The 22,352-nt window shown below is 42.9% G+C and overlaps 1 protein-coding gene across 3 annotated transcripts in view; it reads left to right on the top strand.

The window, feature by feature from the left end:
• The window catches only part of B4GALT6 (beta-1,4-galactosyltransferase 6), a 65,765-nt gene that overhangs the window by 16,761 nt on the left and 26,652 nt on the right, over positions 1 to 22,352 (top strand). The window contains exons 2-3 of one of the 3 annotated variants that reach the window (XM_086372877.1): positions 4,667 to 4,783; positions 15,237 to 15,350. In XM_086372877.1, the coding sequence (XP_086229003.1) occupies positions 4,667 to 4,783; positions 15,237 to 15,350 (231 nt within the window). Of the gene's footprint in view, positions 1 to 4,666; positions 4,784 to 15,236; positions 15,351 to 22,352 lie in introns of those variants that run through there. The other 2 variants (XM_086372878.1, XM_086372879.1) reach the window with 2 other exon arrangements.

Consider the following 22,352-nt stretch of genomic DNA (forward strand, 5'->3'; position numbering starts at 1 on the left):
CTCCTTTCTAGATAATTTTTCCTGTGGTAATTCATCGCCATGGTTCCCACTTTTACTTTTGTATGAACGTTTCTCCCAATTGTATTTGTACCCCACTCTTCTTAGCTCTGCTGCTGCTTCTGCTAAGTCGCTTCAGTCGTGTCCGACTCTGTGTGACCCCATAGACGGCAGCCCACCAGGCTCCTCTGTCCCTGGGATTCTCCAGGCAAAAACACTGGAGTGGGTTGCCATTTCCTTCTCCAATGCATGAAAGTGAAAAGTGAAAGTGAAGTCGCTCAGTCATGTCTGACTCTTCGTGACCCCATGGACTGCAGTCTACCAGGCTCCTCCGTCCATGGGGTTTTCCAGGCAAGAGTACTGGAGTGGGGTGCCATTGCCTTCTCCGCTTCTTAGCTCTAGCACTGTGTGTGAGAATGTCTAACAACACAGTCTCCCTCTCAGAATCAGCTGTGCAGTTGACTTCTGGTTTGTTAAAGGACCTGGAGATTGTGGCAGTCAGGAACAAGGATGTTGAGATCAGAGGGATGTTGTATTTGAGTCCTTCAAAGCCTAGGAAGCCTTTGCCAGATTACTGCAGACTACAGAGCTCCTGGACTTGAATCTGTTCTGTGCTTTGAAGGAGCGAAGCTGCATGTGGAAAAGGGTGTGGAGACACAACTTTATAGCAGATACATTCCCTAGTTTTCTCAAGTTGAGAATGAGGCATGTTCATAAATCTCTTTCCTCATAAACCCAGGGTAAGATGCCTACAAGCTATTGTAAACTGTTGATTTTTGAAGTTTTTTTCCCCTTAGGGTATAGCTTCCTCTCCAACCCCTGGAAGACAGACTAGGTAAATAAGTGAAATTTATGTCTCACAATGCAGAGGCAAATAGCAAATGAACTAAATTAGAGAACGTAACATCATTTTAATGAAGCAGTACTGGTTTTTAGTGTTCTTTCGAGTTGTCTTGAGACCAAAGGGCAAGCATGGGAAAAAATTCCCTATTTTCTGAAATGTAGTTGCTTGTAAGATGGAATAGAAAAATCTCTTTTTTTAAAAAAAAAACTATTTTTTGCAGCATTTGGGCTTCTTTATTCCCCTACCAGGGTTTGAACCCATAGCCCCCTGGAGTGGAAGCACAGAGTCTTCACTACCTGACCACCAGGGTAGTCCCTGGAATAGAAATTTTAGACAAGTATTTCCTGGCTTGCCAATAAGACATTCTATTTTACAATAATGATTATTAGCAGGCATGTAGAATTACCTGAGTGTGGGTTACTATAGTTTTATGATGTTTGGTAGTCAGTCTGGATTATTCCATGCTGGTTTCTTATGCCTTGAAACACTTTGACACATGGCCTTCCTCCTGTTAACAATGCCTCTATTTAAATACAGCTTCATTCCTTAATGGGTTTTGATCTTTAGGGATTAAACCCATGAGGACCATTAACCTAAGGAATGTAACTCAATTAGCTGTGAATGATTGAAAATAAACTAATATGTTTTCCGTTTGGAGAGCTTGGTGTCTCACCTTTATTTTTTCTCCATCTGTCTAACGCAGAGTAAATACATGATGTTGGTAAATCACCCTTGTCGCAGGTGCCATCAGTAATCTTTTTTTTTTTTTTAACAGTTTGGTTACCTGATATTTTGAAAGTTTTTAGGAAAAGTTGACTTTGATTGTCCTTTTCTATGCTGGTTATTGTCCTTGTTTCTTAAATTTGACTTGGTTTCAGGATTCGGATTTGATTCCTGGGTGGGGAAGATCCCCTGGAGGAAGGCATGGCAACGCACTCCAGTATTCTTGCCTGGAGAATCCCATGGACAGAGGAGCCTGGCGGGCAGTAGTCCATGGGGTTGCAAAGAGTTGGACACGACTGAGCGACTAAGCACACAAGATTCAAGCAGTTTTCTCTGTTAGAGTAGGTTTGTTAATTAAAAGAAAAAACTGTAGTTTGTGGAAATTCTGTTTCCAGGACACACATGTATTCTTACTTTGTATATCCTTGTTTGGGGCAGTATTGTTTCTCCCAGTACTGGTCTTGGCCTAATTACTCTTGACTCAGTCCTCCTTCTCCAGGTCTCCCCTCCGCCAAGTTTGGTGCATAACAAATAGTATAGGCTATTTACACCACTGATAACAAATTTCATATATAATTTTAGGATTAAATGATCCAAGATAATTGTACAGTAGGTACTCATAATCCATTTCATTTTTTTTCTCTGTGTCGTTTCAGTTGAAATCTTGGTTTAGGTAGAATTGCTAATGTTACTTTGGCTTTTCTTGAACATTTTCCCACATTTTTGGTTGGCTGTTCTCTTTAGTTTCATTTTTCACTTTGTCTCATCTGTCTTTGAAAGTCCACTAAAAAAACAAAAATTAATAGAAACTTGTGGGGTTTATAAGCCTGGTTTAATAAACTCAAGCCTAAACAAGTTAGATCTAATTATAGGACTGATCTCCAGAGAGGGTGTGGTGCGTGTGTGCTAAGTGGCTCAGTTATGTCTGACTCTTGGCAACCCCGTGGACTGTGTCCATGGGATTCTCCAGGCAAGAATACTGGAGTGGGTTGCCATGCCCTTCTCCATGGGATCTTCCTGACGCAAGGATCGAACCCATGTCTTACATGTCCTGCATTGGCAGGCAGGTTCTGGACAGGCGCCTAAAAACGATTGAGCTGGAGCTTATGTGAAACCTGCATTTCTCTCTTATGGATTAAAGGTGAAAAAAAAAGTGTGATTTTACTCCACTTCTCTGTTCTATTTATTCTCTGCTCATTTGTACTTCGAGCAAGTTCAAATTTCAATAAAAGGAGAAAGGAGGTAGCAAACATTTTGCTCATCTCCCTGTGCCATCACAAAGAAGCAGAACTGGGCCCAGAAAATGAGTTGGCATTTTTTATCTTTTCACTCAGCATTCATTTTTTGAGAGTGCCATTAGTGTGTTGAGAGACAGCTTATCTTAAAATTGAAAGAGTCATTAACCAAGCCTTGCAGTTTCTTGGTTTTGCTGTGAAAATGAGCCGCCTCCTGTTGTCTGAATGGAGCTTATGATTTTTAGCTTTATGCCTGGAGCATTTAGTGTAGAAGGGGCTTCCGAGAAACCTGGTGTGTACTGCCATTTTTAGGTGAGGGAACTGAGATCTGGTGTGCTGTCCAGAGTTACGCCCAGCACTAGCAGAACCAGGACCAAGGAAGAAAGGGTCCTGCGACTTCCGTGCTTTTCTGAGGAGGCCTGGCATCTCAAAAGGCAATGACTCTTGTAATCTTTGTCCAATTACCAGTTTCTCCCAGAGGTTAAAGCACTTACCTTGGAGATTGAAATTAACAACTTGAAAATGCCACATTGATTTTTTTTTTAATTAAAATGAGACCACTAATGATGTACTTAAAATTTTTTTTTCTATTGAAGGACAATTGCTTTACAGCATTGTGGAGGTCTCTGCTATACATGAATGTGAATCAGTTGTGATTATGTATGTACCATCCCGCCCTTCTCGGTCGTCATCGAGCGCCAGGCTAGTTGTCTTTTCCACGTGGTGATGTGCACGTGTCAGTGCTGCTCTCTCCATTTGTCCCACCTCTTCTCCCGCTGTGTCCACAGTCCACTCTCTACATCTGTGTCTCCATTTCTTCTCTGTAAATAGGTTCATCTGTACTGTTTCTAGATTGCATGCTGATGTGCTAGTCGTGGCCAACTCTTTGCAACCCCATGGATTGTAGCCCGCCAGGTTCCTCTGTCCATGGAATTTTCCAGGCAAGAATACTGGAGTGGGTTTCCATTTCCTTCTCCATTAGATTCCATATGAATGCTTTAATAGATGATATTATAGATGATAATAGATGACTTGTTTTTGTGACTGCCTTCACTCTGTGTAACAGGTTCTAGGTTCATCCACCTCACTACAGCCGACTCACATGTGTTCCTTTTGATGGTTGAGTTATATTCCATTGTGTATAGGTACCATATCTTCTTTAGCTGTACCTCTATCATTGGACATCTAGGTTGCTTCCATGTTCTGGCTATTGTAAATAGCGCTGCCACGTTGATTTTGATTCTGTCTGCTTTTACAATCCTGGTAGGTAGGTTTTTGATTGAGAGTGTAAAATTTCAAGTAATCAAGAGAAATTGCCAAAAGAGATTGTGATTCTAGATCATCCTGCGTGTGCCCCCAACACTGAGAATTTGAAAGATCTGTATCCAGACTAGACATAGTGATTTGTGACATATGTTTATGATTCATGAGGGAATTCTTATCTCTGTGGAGTCCTTGGTTCGAGGGTATTAATATAGAATTAGAGAAAATGAATTTTAGGATTATGTGGTTGAATGTGGTAAAGAATGCCTTTCTGAAATTCCTGAGTATATTTTGTAGTAGAAAATCATATGTGGATAAAGGAATTATGATATTTTGGATTGTTCCATTTAGTCTCATTCTAGTTGACGGATGGATATTACTACTTTTAATTTTTCATTTGATTGTTTTTTAAAAGGAGTTTGTTTTTGTGAGTTTTCGATAATGGGAAATAGTAATTTTATATTTGTTTGCCCATTTGATGTACTAATTGAATCAGTTCGGGTCTATTGAGCAGTTCCTCAATTCTGAATATTATTTTTTTAATTTAAAAAAGCTAATTGAGTCATGTCATCTTTCTTTTTTTTTTTTTTTTCATCTTTTATAGCCAACACATATCTCTTTATGGTACAAGCTCGAGGAATAATGTTAAGAGAAAATGTGAAGACAATAGGACATATGATCAGGCTGTACACAAATAAAAACACCACGCTCAACGGCACAGGTAAGGCTGCTTCCGGTTTTAATTTTGCTTCACTTCTGCTTCTTAGCCTTGTCATCATAAACTAGTAAACCTAATCTCTTCATCTTTGTCCTGCCTCCAAGTAACTTCCTGTTAATGAGGAAGGTCTCCAGAGTGCTCCAGGAGGCTCCTTCACTATCAGGACTGTCAAGTATTCTAGGACATCAGAGGTGTGATCGCCAAGGTGATGGGGTTTTGTATAAAGACACTTAGGTTAATTCTTGAAAGCATAAGCAAAATATGAAAGATAACTTGTATTTTTCAATTCACCTTCCATAGTAAAGACAAATTAATCACAAAGAGAGTCATTTATGCATCTTAGCCATGCTGCCATCTTTTTTCATGCCCATTTTAATTCCTAAGATGATCTGCCAACTTTGTGTAGAAAATACTTGTTTCAGTTACAGAAGAGTGTTGATCATTGTGTGGCCTTTTTAGGAGCGAAAGGAAGAAATCATATAACATTGGAAATCAGTAGCTGCTCTTGCCTTTTTAAAATATAACTTAGAAGAAGGGTCTCCATCAGAATCACAGGAAGTTAAAGCCTAAGTAATAGGCGCAACTCATGATTTAATGATGGTAGAGCTAATGTGAGTAGGTTCAACTGTTGTGGAAGAATGCGTGTGCTCCTTGTAGCAGTGTTTTCCACATTGTCTCTGGAAGCTGTATTAGATGCGGCTGATTGTCAGTTGTTGCATCCACTGTATTCTTATTTTAAGCAGTTAAAATTCAAGATTCAACTTATGTCATCAGTTCTTCATTCATTGTGTCACTATAAATCACACACACACACCTAACTTGCTAATAGGAAGTCCCTGTCCCTCCCAGTCATAGGTACATTTTCTTAAAATGTATGTTAAGGTGGGTAATAGATTTAGACCCGTCTCAGATCTCAAGCGGAGAAGGCAATGGCACCCCACTCCAGTACTCTTGCCTGGAAAATCCCATGGATGGAGGAGCCTGGTAGGCTGTAGTCCATGGGGTCGCTAAGAGTCGGACACGACTGAGCGACTTCACTTTCACTTTTTCACTTTCATGCATTGGAGAAGGAAATGGCAATCCACTCCAGTGTTCTTGCCTGGAGAATCCCAGGGGCAGGAGAGCCTGGTGGGTTGACGTCTATGGGGTCACACAGAGTCGAATACGACTGAAGTGACTTAGCAGCGGCAGATGTCAAGACTGTTGCATATTGATTCTTAATTTCAGTGTCACACATGCTTCTACAAAATCTATTCTAGTTATTTGCCTAATTTGTGTTATGATGCCACCAATCAATGTTTTTTAATCACTCTTAATTTTCTTCTTTTAACTTTAAAGAAATTTCCTTCAGAAGGATGGTCTCATCTGAGTTGGTATTTTAATAGTACAGCGAAAGTCTCATGAACTGGTCTTCTGCCTGAATTAGTCTTCTGAATAATAGGTCAATTTTAGAGAAGTTGAAACATTTTAAAAGCTTCACTGGGATTTGTCCTGGTTGAATAAGTTGGTTGTTAAAGTGTTCATTAGAAGTTCGTTCAACTGAACAGAAGTATTAAGCATCTTTAGGTTACTGTATTTGTGTAAGTGAGTGCTTATAAAATCTGTGTATAATCAGGTTCTTTTCCCAGGGTGTGAATAAGTTACATGTGTGAATATTGTGCTTCATTAGGAGAATTAGTTATTTCAGCAAGATGAACCCCACCTCCAACCCCAACTGCAATACGTCACAACTGAAAAGAAATTCCCTCCTCCCCTCACTGAATCAGAGTTTCAGTGAAGACCAAACAACCAATGTGTCCTTTGGTTAAAGTTTGCTTTTTATGAACCTTTGGAAGCCTTTCAGTTGGTTCCTTTACTGATGGTGCAGCTCTTCTCGGGAGACTGTCATTGTCAGTTAGGAATTGGGTTTGGTTGTAAAAGAAAGCTGACTGCAGTGGTTTAAACACGAGGCTTATGTTCTTGTGTAAATCAGATCTGGAGGTTGGATAACTTCCTCTTGTTGAGAAACTCTTCACACACTTTCCCCCTTCTGCTCTGTCATGTTTCACAGGCTAAGGCGCTGGGGGTCTCCGGGCTTCATGTTTGCTCTTGGGTCATTAGAAGGAGCAGTGGAAGAAAGGGAAAAGAAACAGAGTCCCCCCTTGGTAAAGGTCCTTCCCAGAAGTCCCACATGGTAATCCACTCATGTCTCATTGTTCAGTTGCTTAGTCGTGTCTGACTCTGCGACCCCATGGACTGCAGCATGCCAGGCTTCCCTGTCCTTTACTATCTCCTGGAATTTTCTGATTCATGTCCACTGAGTCAGTGGTGCTATCTAACTGTCTCATCCTCTGCCTCCCTCTTCTCCTCTTGCCTTCAGTCTTTCCCAGCATTAGAGTCTTTCCCAATGAATTGGCTCTTTGCATCAGGTAGCCTAAGTATTGGAGCTTCAGCATCCATCAGCTTCAGTCCTTTCAGTGAATATTCAGGGTTGATTTCCTTTAGGATTGACTTGTCTGATCTTGTTGCAGTCCAAGCAAGAAACTCTAAGGAGTCTTCTCCAACACCACAGTTCAAAAGCATCGAGTCTTCAGTGCCCAGCCTTCTTTATGGTCCAACTCTCACATCTGTACATGACCACTGGAAAAACCATAGTTTTTACTATATAGACCTTTGTCAGCAAAGTGACACACTTAATTGTGAGGGCGACTGGGGATGATAGTCTTTGAGCTGGGCTTCTGGTGCTCTGAATGAAATTGGGATTCTGTCCCTGGTGGCTCAGACAGTAAAGAATCTACCTGCAATGCAGGAGATGCGGGTTGGGAAGATCCCTTGGAGAAGGGAATGGCAACCCAGTCTAGTATTTTTGCCTGGAAAATTCCATGGACAGAGGAGCCTGGCAGTCTACAGTCCATGGGATTACAAAGATTCAGACACGACTGAGTAACTAACACTTTCATTTTACCTACTAATAAAGGGAAAGTGGAGTTTGAATAGGTAACTATGAAGCACTGCCGTGTTCATTTATATTGAGCAGCTAGTATAGTTAATACTCAGCTAGATATTGGAGATACAACATGAAGAAAAACATCCTTTCAAAACTGTGCTTTCCAACAGCATGGTCTTTCTCCCACATTGCCACATTACTTTTTCTAGGGGAAATAATCTTGAAACTTTAGATCTAGAAGGACCATTAGAGATCACTTGCTTCAACCCCATTATTATACATCTGAGACAACAGAGCCCAGATGAAGTGACCAACCCAAGGCTGCACAGCTTGTAACTGGTCAACCAGGGCGAGAGCTTGTCTTCCCGACTGCTGATATTCTCTGGTTTAAGGATCAAAGGATTCTGGATCTAGTACTTGTTCTTATACCAACTAACCTGTGAATATTTAAAAGATTCTGCAAGTTCTTTATGCCCAGCTTTTTCATTTACCTTGTTTCATAGAATTATAAGACTAAAATGAAAATCTGGCATGTAGCATTCACTGTAAAAGGCAGATATTATTGTAAGTCATGTCCAACTCTTTTGCGACCCTATGGACTATAGCCTGCTAGGTTCCTCTGTCCTTGGGATCCTGGGCAAGAATCATGGAGTGGGATGCCGTTTCCTTCTCCTGGGGATCTTCCTGACTCAGAGATTGAATCCAAATCTCCTGAATTGGCATGGGGATTCTTTACCACTGAGTCACCAGGAAAGCCCAAAAGGCAGATAGTACAATTCAAAAATAAAGCATTCCTACCTCCCCCACCTCCCACCCCCCAAAAAAAGAATAAAAGATCTTCATTTTATGGAAGATCTCTAGGCTTCTGGGAGAGATGGAACTGTAAATAGCTACTTATAATTCAGTGATTTATTTCTGTGCAGGTACAGATAAAATCTGCCCCAAAGGAGACAGTGGTCAGTAAGGTGTACAAAGGACTGATTGGGCTCCAGGGAAGAGTTGAGAAATATGTATTGACTCATTGAAAATTTATCACTTAGATTAGATCTTTAAAATTCTCATCACAAGAAAAAAATGTGTAACCATGTGATGGATGTTAATTAATTAGCCTGGTAGTAATCATTTCACAATATATCCAAGTATCAAATCCTTATGTGGTACACCTTAAACTAATACAGTGTTATATGCCAATAAAACTAGTTAGCAAAAAGCATAATATTTAACACGTAGTGGCAAATTGTGATATTTCTAAGTACTTTTGATTCCAAATAGGACTTTTTAACCATGTGCCTGACATTCTGAAGCATCAAGTGTAAAGAGATTTATATAAAATTTTTGTAAAGAAATCATGTACTTTTATAATCAAATGGTACCTTGCCTTGTAGCTCATGGAGTCAGTCAAATTAAGAAAACAAAATGTATTATTCAGTGAGCAGTTATCAGAACAGATGACAAAGGTCACGTGCTGTTAGAGCCAGTAGGCTTGTTAGAAATAAGCCGGCACACTTCCTCATTCGGCGGGTGCGTGGATGGAGGCCCTCGGACTTGGCCAGCCTGACCCGGCAAGCAGTAAACAGGCCAGAACGCTGACTGGGTTTCTGTTACCTGCTTTCAGCCGCAGGGGAAACAAAGCCCTAGAGAGGGCTCATTTGGCCTGTTCTCTTAAGATCCAGTGAGAGCCACGGAGGGGTTTGTCTAACAGTTTTCATTCTGGGTTCCTTTTTTTTCCGGTGTAGCTCTGAAAGGGAGGAAGAAGGCAGGGGCCCAAGTCTCACTGTGTTTTCATCCGTTCATTAGATGAAATAATGTCTGCATTTTACAGCGGTTGTGGTAGATCGGCCTCTGGAGCATCTGTCATGCGTCATCTTTTAAAGCTCCTGGGTTTTGAGCTGGGGGTGTGCTACATGGGCCTCAGCACTTTGGTAGGAATAACAGTTTTGTGGGTTTATTACATCATAGTCTCCCAGAGTTTAAATCATTGTTGGCCTCATTATCAGTTGTGAAGTATTCTTTTGTAGTGAGTATCTTCTGTTTTGTAGATGCTGTGTTAGATGCTAGAAATCAAAGGCAATTTGATTTCAATTAAAAGAGATTTATAGACATATGGCAAGGGGGTGCATAGTTCTTATATTCACAACACACTGGGATGACGTAACTACCGCTGGATGCGTTACTGAAGGGTACAGACATTTTTATTAGCCTGACAATGAGTTGAGGTCTTGTGATCATTTATAAGGACGTTGCCAAGAGTCACATGTTTTAGCTAAAAAACTTTGTATTTAAAGGATAAAATATAATGATACTGCATGTCTCTGAGGGTTTTTTAAAATTGATTCTTTATAAACTGATAAAAGTGATCCATGGTTTCTTTCGTGACAAATTCAGTCATTTTAGCCTGAAAATAAACAGTGAAAACAATCCTCCAGCCCTCCCGTTGACACGAGACTCCCCAAAGGGAGCCGTGTTAACAGTCTGTTTTGCAGAGAGGTCTGGAGAGCTTTAAACCTTTGTGACTTGGATGTGGGTTTAGAATCAGAGTCTGTGGCTAAGAGAGGGGGCCCAGGCTTTAATGACAAGAATTAATAAATTATGTATAGTAAGAAAATGCTCTTATTTAAATTTATACGACATTAAGAAATTACTTTAGGACTGTGTGTTAATACTTGTCTTCTTCGGGATTATAAGAAAATGGGCCTTTGGACCACAGAAAGGCAGTGGACTCCCAGGGACAAGCTTATTTATCTTCTATTTTCAGCTCCTACAAATGCACAGTACAGAGTAGATGCGTGGCTGGCATAGTTTATAGTTTGAGTCCCCAGTAAAAGGAGAAGAGTTTGTTTGTTTGTTTTTACTAGAAATCTGATACATATATCTATAGTTTTTAAAGGATTTTGAGAAAAGAATCAGAACTTTATTGGACTTCCTGACACTTATTTTGAAGCTTCCCAGGTGATGCTAGTGGTAAAGAACCTGCCTGCCATTGCAGGAGGTGAGAGTTTGTTCCCTGTATGTTGGGAAGATCTCCTGGAGAAGGAAATGGCAACCCATTCTAAAATTGTTCCCTGGAGAATCCCATGGACAGAGGAGCCTGGCAGGCTACAATCCATGGGTCTTAGAAAGACAGACATGATTGAAGTGACTTGGCACTCACACTTATGTCATGCTTCAGTTCAGTTCAGTCGCTCAGTCGTGTCCGACTCTTTGTGACCCCATGAATTGCAGCACACCAGGCCTCCCTGTCCATCACCAACTCCCAGAGTTCACCCAGACTCCTGTCCATTGAGTCAGTGATGCCATCCAGCCATCTCATCCTCTGTCGTCCCCTTCTCCTCCTGCCCCCAATCCCTCCCAGCATCACAGTCTTTTCCAGTGAGTCAACTCTTCGCATGAGGTGGCCAAAGTACTGGAGTTTCAGCTTTAGCATCAGTCCTTCCAAAGAACACTTAGGACTGATCTCCTTCAGAATGGACTGGTTGGATCTCCTTGCAGTCCAAGGGACTCTCAAGAGTCTTCTCCAACACCACAGTTCAAAAGCATCAATTCTTTGGCGCTCAGCTTTCTTCACAGTCCAACTCTCACATCCATATGTGACCACTGGAAAAACCATAGCTTTGACTAGACAGACCTTTGTTGGCAAAGTAATGTCTCTGCTTTTGAATATGCTGTCTAGGTTGGTCATAACTTCCCTTCCAAGGAGTAAGCGTCTTTTAATTTCATGGCTGCAATCACCATCTGTATGTAGTGATTTTGGAGCCCCCAAAAATAAAGTCTGACACTGTTTCTGCTGTTTCCCCATCTATTTCCCATGAAGTGATGGGACCAGATGCCATGATCTTCATTTTCTGAATGTTGAGCTTTAACCCAACTTTTTCACTCTCCTGTTTCACTTTCATCAAGAGGCTTTTGAGTTCCTCTTCACTTTCTGCCATAAGGGTGGTGTCATCTGCATATCTGAGGTTATTGATATTTCTCCCGGCAATCTTGATTCCAGCTTGTGCTTCTTCTAGCCCAACATTTCTCATGATGTACTCTGCATAGAAGTTAAATAAGCAGGGTAACAATATACAGCCGTGACGTACTCCTTTTCCTATTTGGAACCAGTCTGTTGTTCCATGTCCAGTTCTAACTGTTGCTTCCTGACCTGCATACAGGTTTCTCAAGAGGCAGGTCAGGTGGTCTGGTATTCCCATCTCTTTCAGAATTTTCCACAGTTGATTGTGATCCACACAGTCAAAGGCTTTGGCATAGTCAATAAAGCAGAAATAGATGTTTTTCTGGAACTCTCTTGCTTTTTCGATGATCCAGCGGATATTGGCAATTTGATCTCTGGTTCCTCTGCCTTTTTTAAAATCAGCTTGAACATCTGGAACTTCATATCTTTAAATCTTTCAGGTATCTATGGATGAGACACAGATGTGGTCTCCTAGAGGGGTTTGTTTCTGTGGTTTTTGTCTGTCCCTGCATGTATTGGCATAAAAACTGGTAATGTCCACTGAACCCCTCTGCCCTCTGTCTTAGAGGGCTTTCCTTACCAAACGCTCTGCAGGCTTCCTTGGAGAAAGGCATGAGTGGGGGAGGACTTTGTTACTGAGGCTTTCTCACTTTCTGGTGGAATAGGTCTTAGCCACTGTACTGTCACTGGGCCCTATTTGTCACGTTGAGGTTTTCTGGTAATACACTTACCTTCAAACCTGACTGACAAGTTGCAAATTCATGAGGAATTGCCACTTATTTATAAGGGGCTCTGGTCTGCAGGGCCCCTTCCAGCAGGTAGGCCTGAAGGGTGTGTGTCTTTGCTCCAAAGTGTCTTCCTGGCTCCCAGGCTGCATCTCCATCTACTGTATTTTTTTTTAAAGAATGTCTTCAGTTTGCTTTGTTATTTATTTATTGGTCACACCTGTGGCTTGCAGGATCTTTGTTCCCTGACCAGGGATTGAACCTGGGCCCTTGGCAGTGAAAGCAAGAAATCTTAACCACTGGACCACCAGGGAATTCCCTTCATCTATTGTATTTTGATGATGCATGAATGTTTGTTAGGTCATGACATGGACCAGAGGTATTTAAGTTTCTTTGATTCTTCTCATGTGCTTCACATTCAATTTCCAGGAGTCTGCGGTGAGGTTTAACTTTTGCAGTTCAATAAGCCTGTGAAGAGGAACTAAAAAGCCTCTTGATGAAAGTGAAAGTGGAGAGTGAAAAAGTTGGCTTAAAGCTCAACATTCAGAAAACGAAGATCATGGCATCCAGTCCCACCACTTCATGGGAAATAGATGGGGAAACAGTGGAAACGGTCAGACTTTATTTTTGGGGGCTGCAAAATCACTACAGATGGTGACTGCAGCCATGAAATTAAAAGATGCTTACTCCTTGGAAGGAAAGTTATGACCAACCTAGATAGCATATTCAAAAGCAGAGACATTACTTTGCCAACAAAGATTCGTCTAGTCAAGGCTATGGTTTTTCCTGTGGTCATATATGGATGTGAGAGTTGGACTGTGAAGAAGGCTGAGTGCCGAAGAATTGATGCTTTTGAACTGTGGTGTTGGAGAAGACTCTTGAGAGTCCCTTGGACTGCAAGGAGATCCAACCAGTCCATTCTGAAGGAGATCAGCCCTGGGATTTCTTTGGAAGGAATGATGCTAAAGCTGAAACTCCAGTACTTTGGCCACCTCATGCGAAGAGTTGACTCATTGGAAAAGACTCTGATGCTGGGAGGGATTGGGGGCAGGAGGAGAAGGGGACGACAGAGGATGAGATGGCTGGATGGCATCACTGACTCGATGGACGTGAGTCTGAGTGAACTCCGGGAGTTGGTGATGGACAGGGAGGCCTGGTGTGCTGCGATTCATGGGGTCGCAAAGAGTCGGACATGACTGAGCGACTGATCTCATCTGATCTGAAGCCTGTGATTTTGACCCTCAGTCTTGTGCTTGCTGGTCGCTGGTAGGCAGACCGCCCTTTTAAGTCATACGTCCGTTTTCCCTTTTCCTAACTCTTCTTGCTGGCCACTTCTTATAGGAATGCGTTTTTCATTAGAGCAGATTACTGAGGTCTGAAGTAAAGTCTTCATCTTCTCCAGAGTGGCTGCTGGAACTTCATTTCCTGTGGGTACAAAGTTTGTGATCCAGAAGACAGACTGGTGTAATCAGCCGTTTCCATTTCTCGTCTCTTATTGACTGGGTGCTGGTCTCATTTTCTTACACCAGCTTCCTCTTACATAGCAGGAAGCTATCAGGTCATGGTTCCCAGATTTGCATCTCAGAATTTCTCAGAACTTTGTTCCAGAAAGGGACTGAGATGTGATCTCCTCGGTTCCAAGTTAAAAAATTCCTAAGGCTCTTGATTGTTGCAGGTTGAGGGGCTCATTTCTAAAGCAGTCACTCCTAGCTGAAGTTCCTGAATATGCATATGGACTTGGGGTTGTTCTGAGCACTTTGTACACTTATCTTTCTGAAATCTGACACGAGGCAGGTGCAGAAGAGAAACTTTTCTTCCCTTGCTTTGTGCCACCAAGCTAGTGCATGTTGGTGCAGGATTTGAACTCAGTACTTGATCTTGGCACTCTAAACCAGTACCTCTGTGTTCCATAATTTGCTGACTCTAAAAATAATAGACCTAATGTAATAATAGCTCCAGGGTGCTCCAGAAACTGCAGCCCACGCGTTGGGTATGACTAATTTAAGACTTTTAATTGGGCTGTATTGCAGAAGTCAGTTGAGTGGGTAAATCTCAGTTTCTTAAGTGTGAGGCAGTGAGAAAACATTACTCCTACCGTCTGCTCTCTGTGGCTGCAAATGCAGCGTGCTGTGGCCATGTGGGTGTCCAGAGCACCCTGGGCTGCCTGATAGTGGAGATGATCCCCCTGGAGCACTTTCTTTATATATATGTTAATACACATATATACAGTTGTATTTTATTTTTGGCCGTGCTGGGTCTTCACTGCTGCACGTGGGCTTTCTCTAGTTGTGGCAGGCAGGGGCTACTCTCTCTTGTGGTGCACAGGCTTCTCATTGTGGTGGCTTCTTTGGCCAGGGGGTTGAGAATCTCCCTGCCAGTGCAGGGGACACCGTTCGATCCCTGGTCGGGGAAGGTCCCATATGCCACAGGGCAACTAAGCCCGTGCACCACACTGCTGAGCCCACGCTCTCGCACCCCTGGTACACTTTCACTCCCCTTTTGCATCTGCCTCAGCTCGGAGAGGGATGGGAGCAGGTGTTCTCTGCTGGTGGCAAATGAGTCTGCTGTGTGTGCACACGCGCGGATCTGGCCGCTCCGCTCCAGCCTCGTCCCAGTGTCCCCTGGGAAATCATGCTGAGAGGTCCCTTCTGGCAGCCGTGAAGGGTGAACGGGAGAGCAGTCCCGGCGGGTGTAGTTTGCTTTTCCCTAGTTCTTTCTAGATAATTGGCTTTTAAGTGCTGCTGTGGATCGCAGAGTGTAGTGTTTACACAGTGACAGCGACATATTTCATACTAGGAGCAAAGCAAAAGGCAATTTTTTGGTCGTAACTTTTTTTTTCTCTCTCTCTCTAAGATTATCCTGAAGGCAATAATTCAAGTGATTATCTTGTTCAAACAACAACATATCTTCCGGAAAACTTCACATATTCACCATACCTCCCCTGCCCAGAAAAACTGCCTTACATGCGTAAGTTTCATCTCGTTTTCACTTCAGCTATGTGCTTGTATTATAATAACATAATAAAATTCACATGGTTTGAGGACACCACCCTCAGGTCATTATCAGGGTGCTCATGTTCATATCGTGTAGCATGTAATTATATTTGACTTTTGAGGGGTGCAGAGCAATTTTTTGTAGGGGGGAGCAGGATTGAAAAACTGAAGAAAAGCTTTTCACTTACCCAGAAATAACCTCTGTTGTGAGTTTCATGTATATTCTTAAAATTACTCTTAGAGTGATTTTAATATCTTTTATATGGATAGAAAATTAAAATATTTCAAAGGCTTTAAGAATTTATATAAGTGGTTTTAAAATTGCATTTTTTTCTGTAACTTGCTTTCTTAGTTATTTTTTGAGAACTGTCCATGTTGATACATAGAGATCTATTTATTGTCATTAACTATGGTGCAGTATAAAAAAGTGAACTGTGTAGGGATGTGCTCATTTGTGGCCGATCCCATGGACTGTAGCCCTTCAGATTCCTCTGTCTGTGGGATTTCCCAGGCAAGAACACTGGAGTGGGTTGCCATGTCCTTCTCCAGTGGATCTTCCCGACCCCGGGATCAAACTTGCATCTCCTGTGTCTCCTGCCTTGCAGATGGATTGTTTACCACCGAGCCACTGGGGAAGCCCACTGTATAGTATATTTTTGAATAAATGTATGATATTTCACTTACCTTTCTCTCTGCTGATGAAAATTTAGTTTGTTTCTAATATTTTGGTATCACAAAGCAGCACTATAAGGACAGCATCAGGCATTTCCATGTGCCTAGAAGTATAATTGCTGGGCTGGCTGGCAAGGTTGCACTCCCCAGCAGCTATCCCCATTGATATCCCCAGGAGCAAAGCACGAATGCATTACTCTGATACTGATGGACTTTTAAGATTTTTGCCTTTCTTATGGATAAAACACTTTTTGCTATTATGATAAATTTAAAAGGGTATCTTGTCTAAGTGTTTACTTTCTTCAATACTAGCAGCCTTGGGTGACTTTTCCTGTGTTTGTGAGTAGTTTTGAGTTTTCTCTCCTGTGACTCAGTAACTGCTGTATTGGTTCCGTATTGGTTGGTTAGATTTTTGTGTGGATCCGTGGGAGTTCTTTATATATTCTAGCGGTGTCCTACTCTCTGCTATTTGTGTTGTAATTGGCTTGTCTTTTCATTTTGTTTATGGAGTTATTTATTTTAAAATTATGTTTCTAAGTGTATCAATCACATTAAGGCTTTCACTTTTTTTGGTCTCAAGAAAGCTTTCCTTGTTACCCAAAAGCCATACAAATACACTCTTATTTACTTCTAATAATTTTGTTTTATATTTTTGTGTATAATATAAGGTCAAGATACTGTATTTTAAATATGTCTTTTTTTCAAAATTACAAAGATAATACATTATCATTAAAAAAAAAAAAAAGCTCTATAATCAGTCAGAAGCCATGGAGCTATTATTTGCAGTTTTTCATTGTTTGTGTCTGCACCTCCCCCCGCCCCGATTTTAAGCATACTTCATACATATAAGTTAGTATCTTGATCTTTATATAGTTAAAATTTAAGTAAACATTATTTTGAATTGCTTATTTTTAATGTCCTAAGTAAGTGTGTTTTTTATGTCTTTCTATAACTTTTCTTTATTGAGGAAGTTAGCCTGGCGTATTTGTAGGATTTTTCAGTATATTTTTGATAGATATTATATAACTATAATTAAAAGTAAGAGTCACCTTTTATTGTCATCTAAGGCCATGGTTCTCACACTTTAGGGTGCATCAGAATCTCTGGACAGTCTTGTAAAGTGCACATTTCTGTGCCCAACCTTCAGAGTTTTGGTCAGTAGATGTGGAGTGGGGTCTGAGAAGTCTCATTTCTAACAAGCTGCCAGGTCACGTTGATGTTGGTGATCCTTGGGCCACAGACCCACTAATCTGGAATCAATCTTGGCTGTGCTATAGCTTGGGGAGCTTTCGTAATTCTTGGGCCCAACCCCTAAGTTTCTGATTTTTATTAATTGGATGTGAGGCCTCAGTGTTTTTTTGTTTTTTTTTTTAATTATTTTTGGCTGTGCTGGGTTTTTGTTGCTGTGAGGGCTTTTCTCAAGTTGCGGTGAGCGGGGGCTACTGTAGCTGCAGAGCTTGGGCTTCTCGTTGCGGTGGGTTTCCGACTCTGTGCAACCCCATAGACGGCAGCCCACCAGACTCCCCTGTCCCTGGGATTCTTCAGGCAAGAATACTGGAGTGGGTTGCCATTTCCTTCTCCAGTGCATGAAAGAGAAAAGTGAAAGTGAAGTCGCTCAGTCGTGTCCGACTCTTAGTGACCCCATGGATTGCAGCCTACTAGGCTCCTCCATCCATGGGATTTTCCAGGCAAGAGAACTGGAGTAGGGTGCTGTTGCCTTCTCCAGTAACCTCCTTTACTGCCCCATAGTAGGGACTGAAGGTGTGGTTTTTGTGCCTGTATGTTTGTCAACTTTGTCATTGCAGTTTAGGCCTTCTAAAAATGAATGTTTCTGTCTGTGCAGTACTGAAACTACTGGGTGATGCTCTGTTGAAATATTGATTACAATAATTTCATTTTCATAATTTGCATATTCAGGGGTTGAGAGTTTTAGGAAGTCTTTCTGTTCTTGGTTTAGCTGCCACTTTCTTAATTAGTGCTTTGTGGGTGCTAATTGAAGTCTTGTTCAGAGCATCTTCCGGCCAGGCCGTCCTGTCCCCCGTCCTCTCCCCGCCCTGTCCCCCAGCGCCATAACTCGTGAATGCTCCTGTCACGGGCTTGAAGGATGGTGTCACAGCTGCCCTCCCTGCCTTTCGCAGAATGTCTTGGTTCTCCTGCTCGTTCCCTCTGCTTCCATCAGTCTTACATTCTTTTGAAGAAGAGGATCACATCAATTTGTCCAACCACCTTTTCACAGAAGGACTCCTCAGGGCTCTGCCGGCTTTGGGTCCAGCTCCAATCCCTTGTCCGTTAGCTGTGGCCAGCATGATGGGATGTTTAATAGAAACATGGTCACATGCAGAAACTCCTGAGGAGGGGGCCATGGGCGCAGCCACCACATTGAGGCTTCTGCCAAGAGGGCTGGTGTGAGCCACTGCAGAGACCCCCTCACTAGCTGTGTGACCGCTGCACAGTCGAGCCTGTTTGCTTGTCTGTAAAATCTGGAATCATATGTCAACTTCGTGAGGATAAAGAGAAGCACAGCACCTGAAGCTTGGTGGTTGTTAATTTGCTATTCCCTCTCCTTTTCCTCATTTCCTTGAATGATGGAGCCAGATTTTACAATAATCAGGGGAGTAAGAAACCTAGGAGAAATGTATAGAGTGAAGGCATTTATTTTTACATATCTATGCATCCTTAAATTTTTTTTAAATTAGCAGATTTTTTTCCCATCAATGACAGAGAAAAGAAAATACCTAATTAGAAAAATCTTGTCATAATGTCACACAAAGTGATTGAATTCCATACCTCCCCCAAATAATAGTAAAGGAGAAGTGAAGTGAAGTGAAGTTGCTCAGTCGTGTCCAACTCTTTGCGACCCCATAGACTGTAGCCTACTAGGCTCCTCTGTCCATGGGATTTTCCAGGCAATAGTACTGGAGTGGGGTGCCATTTCCTTCTCCAGAGGATCTTCCCAATCCAGGGATCAAACCCGGGTCTCCTGCATTATAGGCAGACGCTTTACCGTCTGAGCCATCAGGGAAGCCTTGTTAAGGAGAGGCTGTGTCAAAAGATGATCTACTTAGATGAAAACCATTCACGTAAGAATGATACTGAATTTCCCTGTAATGACTGAAAATAAGGTTAGGGCTTAAAATTGGTGTTTGATTATCTGGCTGTAACGTTTTTGATTTTTCTGGCACTGATTACCATAAAGGTAAAGAGTGAACTTCTCCAGTTCACGTACAGTTGACTGCATGGGTTTCAGCATTTATTTCACATTCAGTCAATTACATTATGAAATCTATTTTAGATATTATTTATACAATGTGAATGAATCCTTCTTTATTGTTAGGGTTTATAGATTCTCTAGAGGGCAAATCCACTTTCAGCTTTATTAAATTTGCGGGAGACTCTCTGTACTCACCTGAAGAGGGAAATGGCTACACACTCCAGTGCTCTTGCTTGGAAAATCCCGTGGACAGAGGGGAGCCTGGCGGGCTACAGTCCTTGCGGTCACAGAGTCAGACACGACTGAGCACCTGAGCAAGGACTCCGTATTAATAATATTCACTTTATCTGGAGCTGAAAAATAATGCTTAGTATGGATGCTTTGATTTTTCTGTGTGAGGTTAGTGATGGAAGATGTCAGCTGTGCACTCTGCATTAAAATGAAGACAGACTTACCTGTGGATTTCCTGTCATTCAATTCCTATTCAAAGACAGTGCCTCTATAGTGACCCCTTAATGCATTTCGTCCTAGTGTTTTTGGAATAGTTGCCTTTGTGGTTTAACGTTGATAGTTTCTATGGTTGCTAGCCTTAGGACCACAACAAAAGCCACAAGGACTTTTTGAGATGAGTTTAAATAGTTCAAATGAAAAATCAGCAGAGAGGGAAAAGATAAGCAAATAAACTTCAGACAAGCTCGAGTAATGCTTATGGTAACAAACCGTCATGCCTGTGTTTATCGAAGACAAAAGCCATGGGAGCCATTGCAGAGTCATGAGCCGCCTGCAGCAGGGCCTCTATTGTTCAGGGGGGCTGGTGGGGAGAAGCACGGCTGAGTACGTGCCTGCCAGCTGAGCAGGCGACACACCCAGAGAAGGGGTTGTGACAAAAGGGAGACAGCAGTTGCTTCTGTAAGGAAAGAGAGACTTCAGAGAGAGGGGGCACGCTGAAAGTGGGTCTTGCAGGATGGTTTAGCAGATAGCTGAAGGGGCAGTTTGCAGGCACAGGAGGCTCTGTATCCTGAGAGTGGGGAGTGGTCGGCTATGACCGGGGTGGGTGTGTTGTGGGACGTGTAGGAGGTAAGGCCGCACAGCAAGGTGAAATAGTCCTAGTGTCGGTCACTCAGTCGTGTCTGACCCTTCACGACACCATGGACTGTAGCCCGCCTGGCTCCTCTGTCCATGGAATTCTCCAGGCAAGAATACTGGAGTGGATAGCCATTCCCTTCCCCAGGGGATCTTCCCAACCCAGGGTCTTCTGCATTGCAGGCAGATTCTTTACCATCTGAGCCACTGTGTTAAGGACTCACCAGTCTGAGGGCTGCCTGGGTCCCATGAATCACTGGGCATCCATGAGGTGGGCGTTGGGGGAGCAGAGCCCTGAGTGTGTGTGCAGAGGGTTGACTTCCAGCCAGGGGTGCATCTCTAAAGGTGCATGGTTTTCCAAGAATCCAGGGACAGAAAAGGGTAAAACAAAGCGGGAAACACCACTTTGGGAAATGTAACCTTTACCTGCTTTCAGTAGATACATGGTGGGGCTAGGACAGGACTTCAGAAAGAGTGGGGAAGTACCAGGGTCTGGAAGAGCCACATGGAGCTACCTGCACGGCCTGGAGGCTGCGGTACGTGCCGGGCAGTGGTGCTGAAGAGGAGATGCTTTTGGTCCGATGTGGTGACCAACTGAGGGATCAGGGTTGATTTCTAGGTTTTGGCTCAGTGGTGGTTAACTGAAAGGCGGATTGCAGGATAAACCTCACACTTGGGAGAACGGGGAAGTGAATGAGTTTGGTGTTGGGCTTGTTCTGTTGAAAGCTCAGGAGACTTTGGGGCCTGAATTTTTTCAGGGAGATCTGGGCTGGAGGTGGTAGCAAGTGAGCCTGGAAGAAGGCTGCATATGAGTGGGCCCTTGGAGAGCATCAGAGCCTGAGGGGTCAGCAAAGAGGGGAAAGAAGCCAGGGACTGGGGGGTCAGTGGATGTGTCCCGAAGGACAAGGAGAGGGCTCTGCCTTGTCCCATATCTCAGAGCAGTAAAGGGAGTGTCTGTGAGAGGCTGTTGAACTGGGCACGTCTTACACTCATGGGACCATAGTCAGCATGATTTCAGTGGGGTGGTGACATGAGAAGCCAGGTATCCTGTCCTTAGAAGGCCAGATATCCTGACCCAGAAGCGTGTAAAAACGAGTTGGTTTAAAACAAAGAAGTTCAGGACTTCCCTGGCTGTCCATTGGTTAGAACTCAGCGCTTCCATGCAGCGGGGTTCAAGTTCAACCCCTGGTCAGGGAACTAAGATCCTTACACGCCTCAGGTCACGACCAAAAAGAAGTTTTGTGGGAAAGGGAAGGAGACTGGGGAGAAGGAGTCTGTGGATGAGGTGGTGTCAGGGGAAGAACGATTTAGGAAGAGATGGACTTAAGTGAGTTTTAAGCGCTGCGGGGGAGGACGCTGTGGACACACTGAGATGCGAGTGAAGGGAGGAGAAGGGAGGTGTCCAGGGAGCCCGGATCCTGGAGAAAGTGACAGGCAGAATGTGCTCCTGTGGAAGGGCTGGTAGGGACTAGTAGGAGCACCGCCTCCTCCAAGCAGGAGTGAGACCCATTTGGAGATGAGGGGGAGAAAAGTCCAGGGGGCTCAGCCCTGTTGCGTCTATGTTCCCAATAGAGTAGAGACCACGTGCATATGAGGGGGCGGCCACGAAGGACTGGGCAGCTTGAACTGTGAGAAGTAAATATTTAAAAAGTAGTTGTAGGGAATGCAAAGTGGAGTCAATAAATCATGCATTAAAAGGTGCTGACTTACCTGTTAGCCAAGAGAGCCCTCCCCCCACAGGGGTGGTCAGAAGCTACAGATAATGTGACTGGTTTCTGTTGGAAGCTTATTCTGTTTAAGGCAATCAATTGGGTACTGTTACCTCAATAATGAGTTTAATCTGTGTGCTTACTTGATTTTCTAGGGGGAAGAATTTGAGTGGTGTTTTTCAGGTGATGAATTTGAGCATGGGAAATTGTTGATCAGATGTGGCCGGTCAGGAAGGAAGGGGAAATAACAGTGTCTGTGAGTGTCTGGGTGTGTCTTGGTCTGTTTGGGCTGCTAAAGCAA

The sequence above is a fragment of the Bos grunniens genome, chromosome 24 (assembly GCF_055505025.1).
Source record: "Bos grunniens cultivar Pamir isolate PY7600 chromosome 24, Bosgru_T2T1.0, whole genome shotgun sequence".
NCBI classification, from domain to species: Eukaryota; Metazoa; Chordata; class Mammalia; order Artiodactyla; family Bovidae; genus Bos; species Bos grunniens.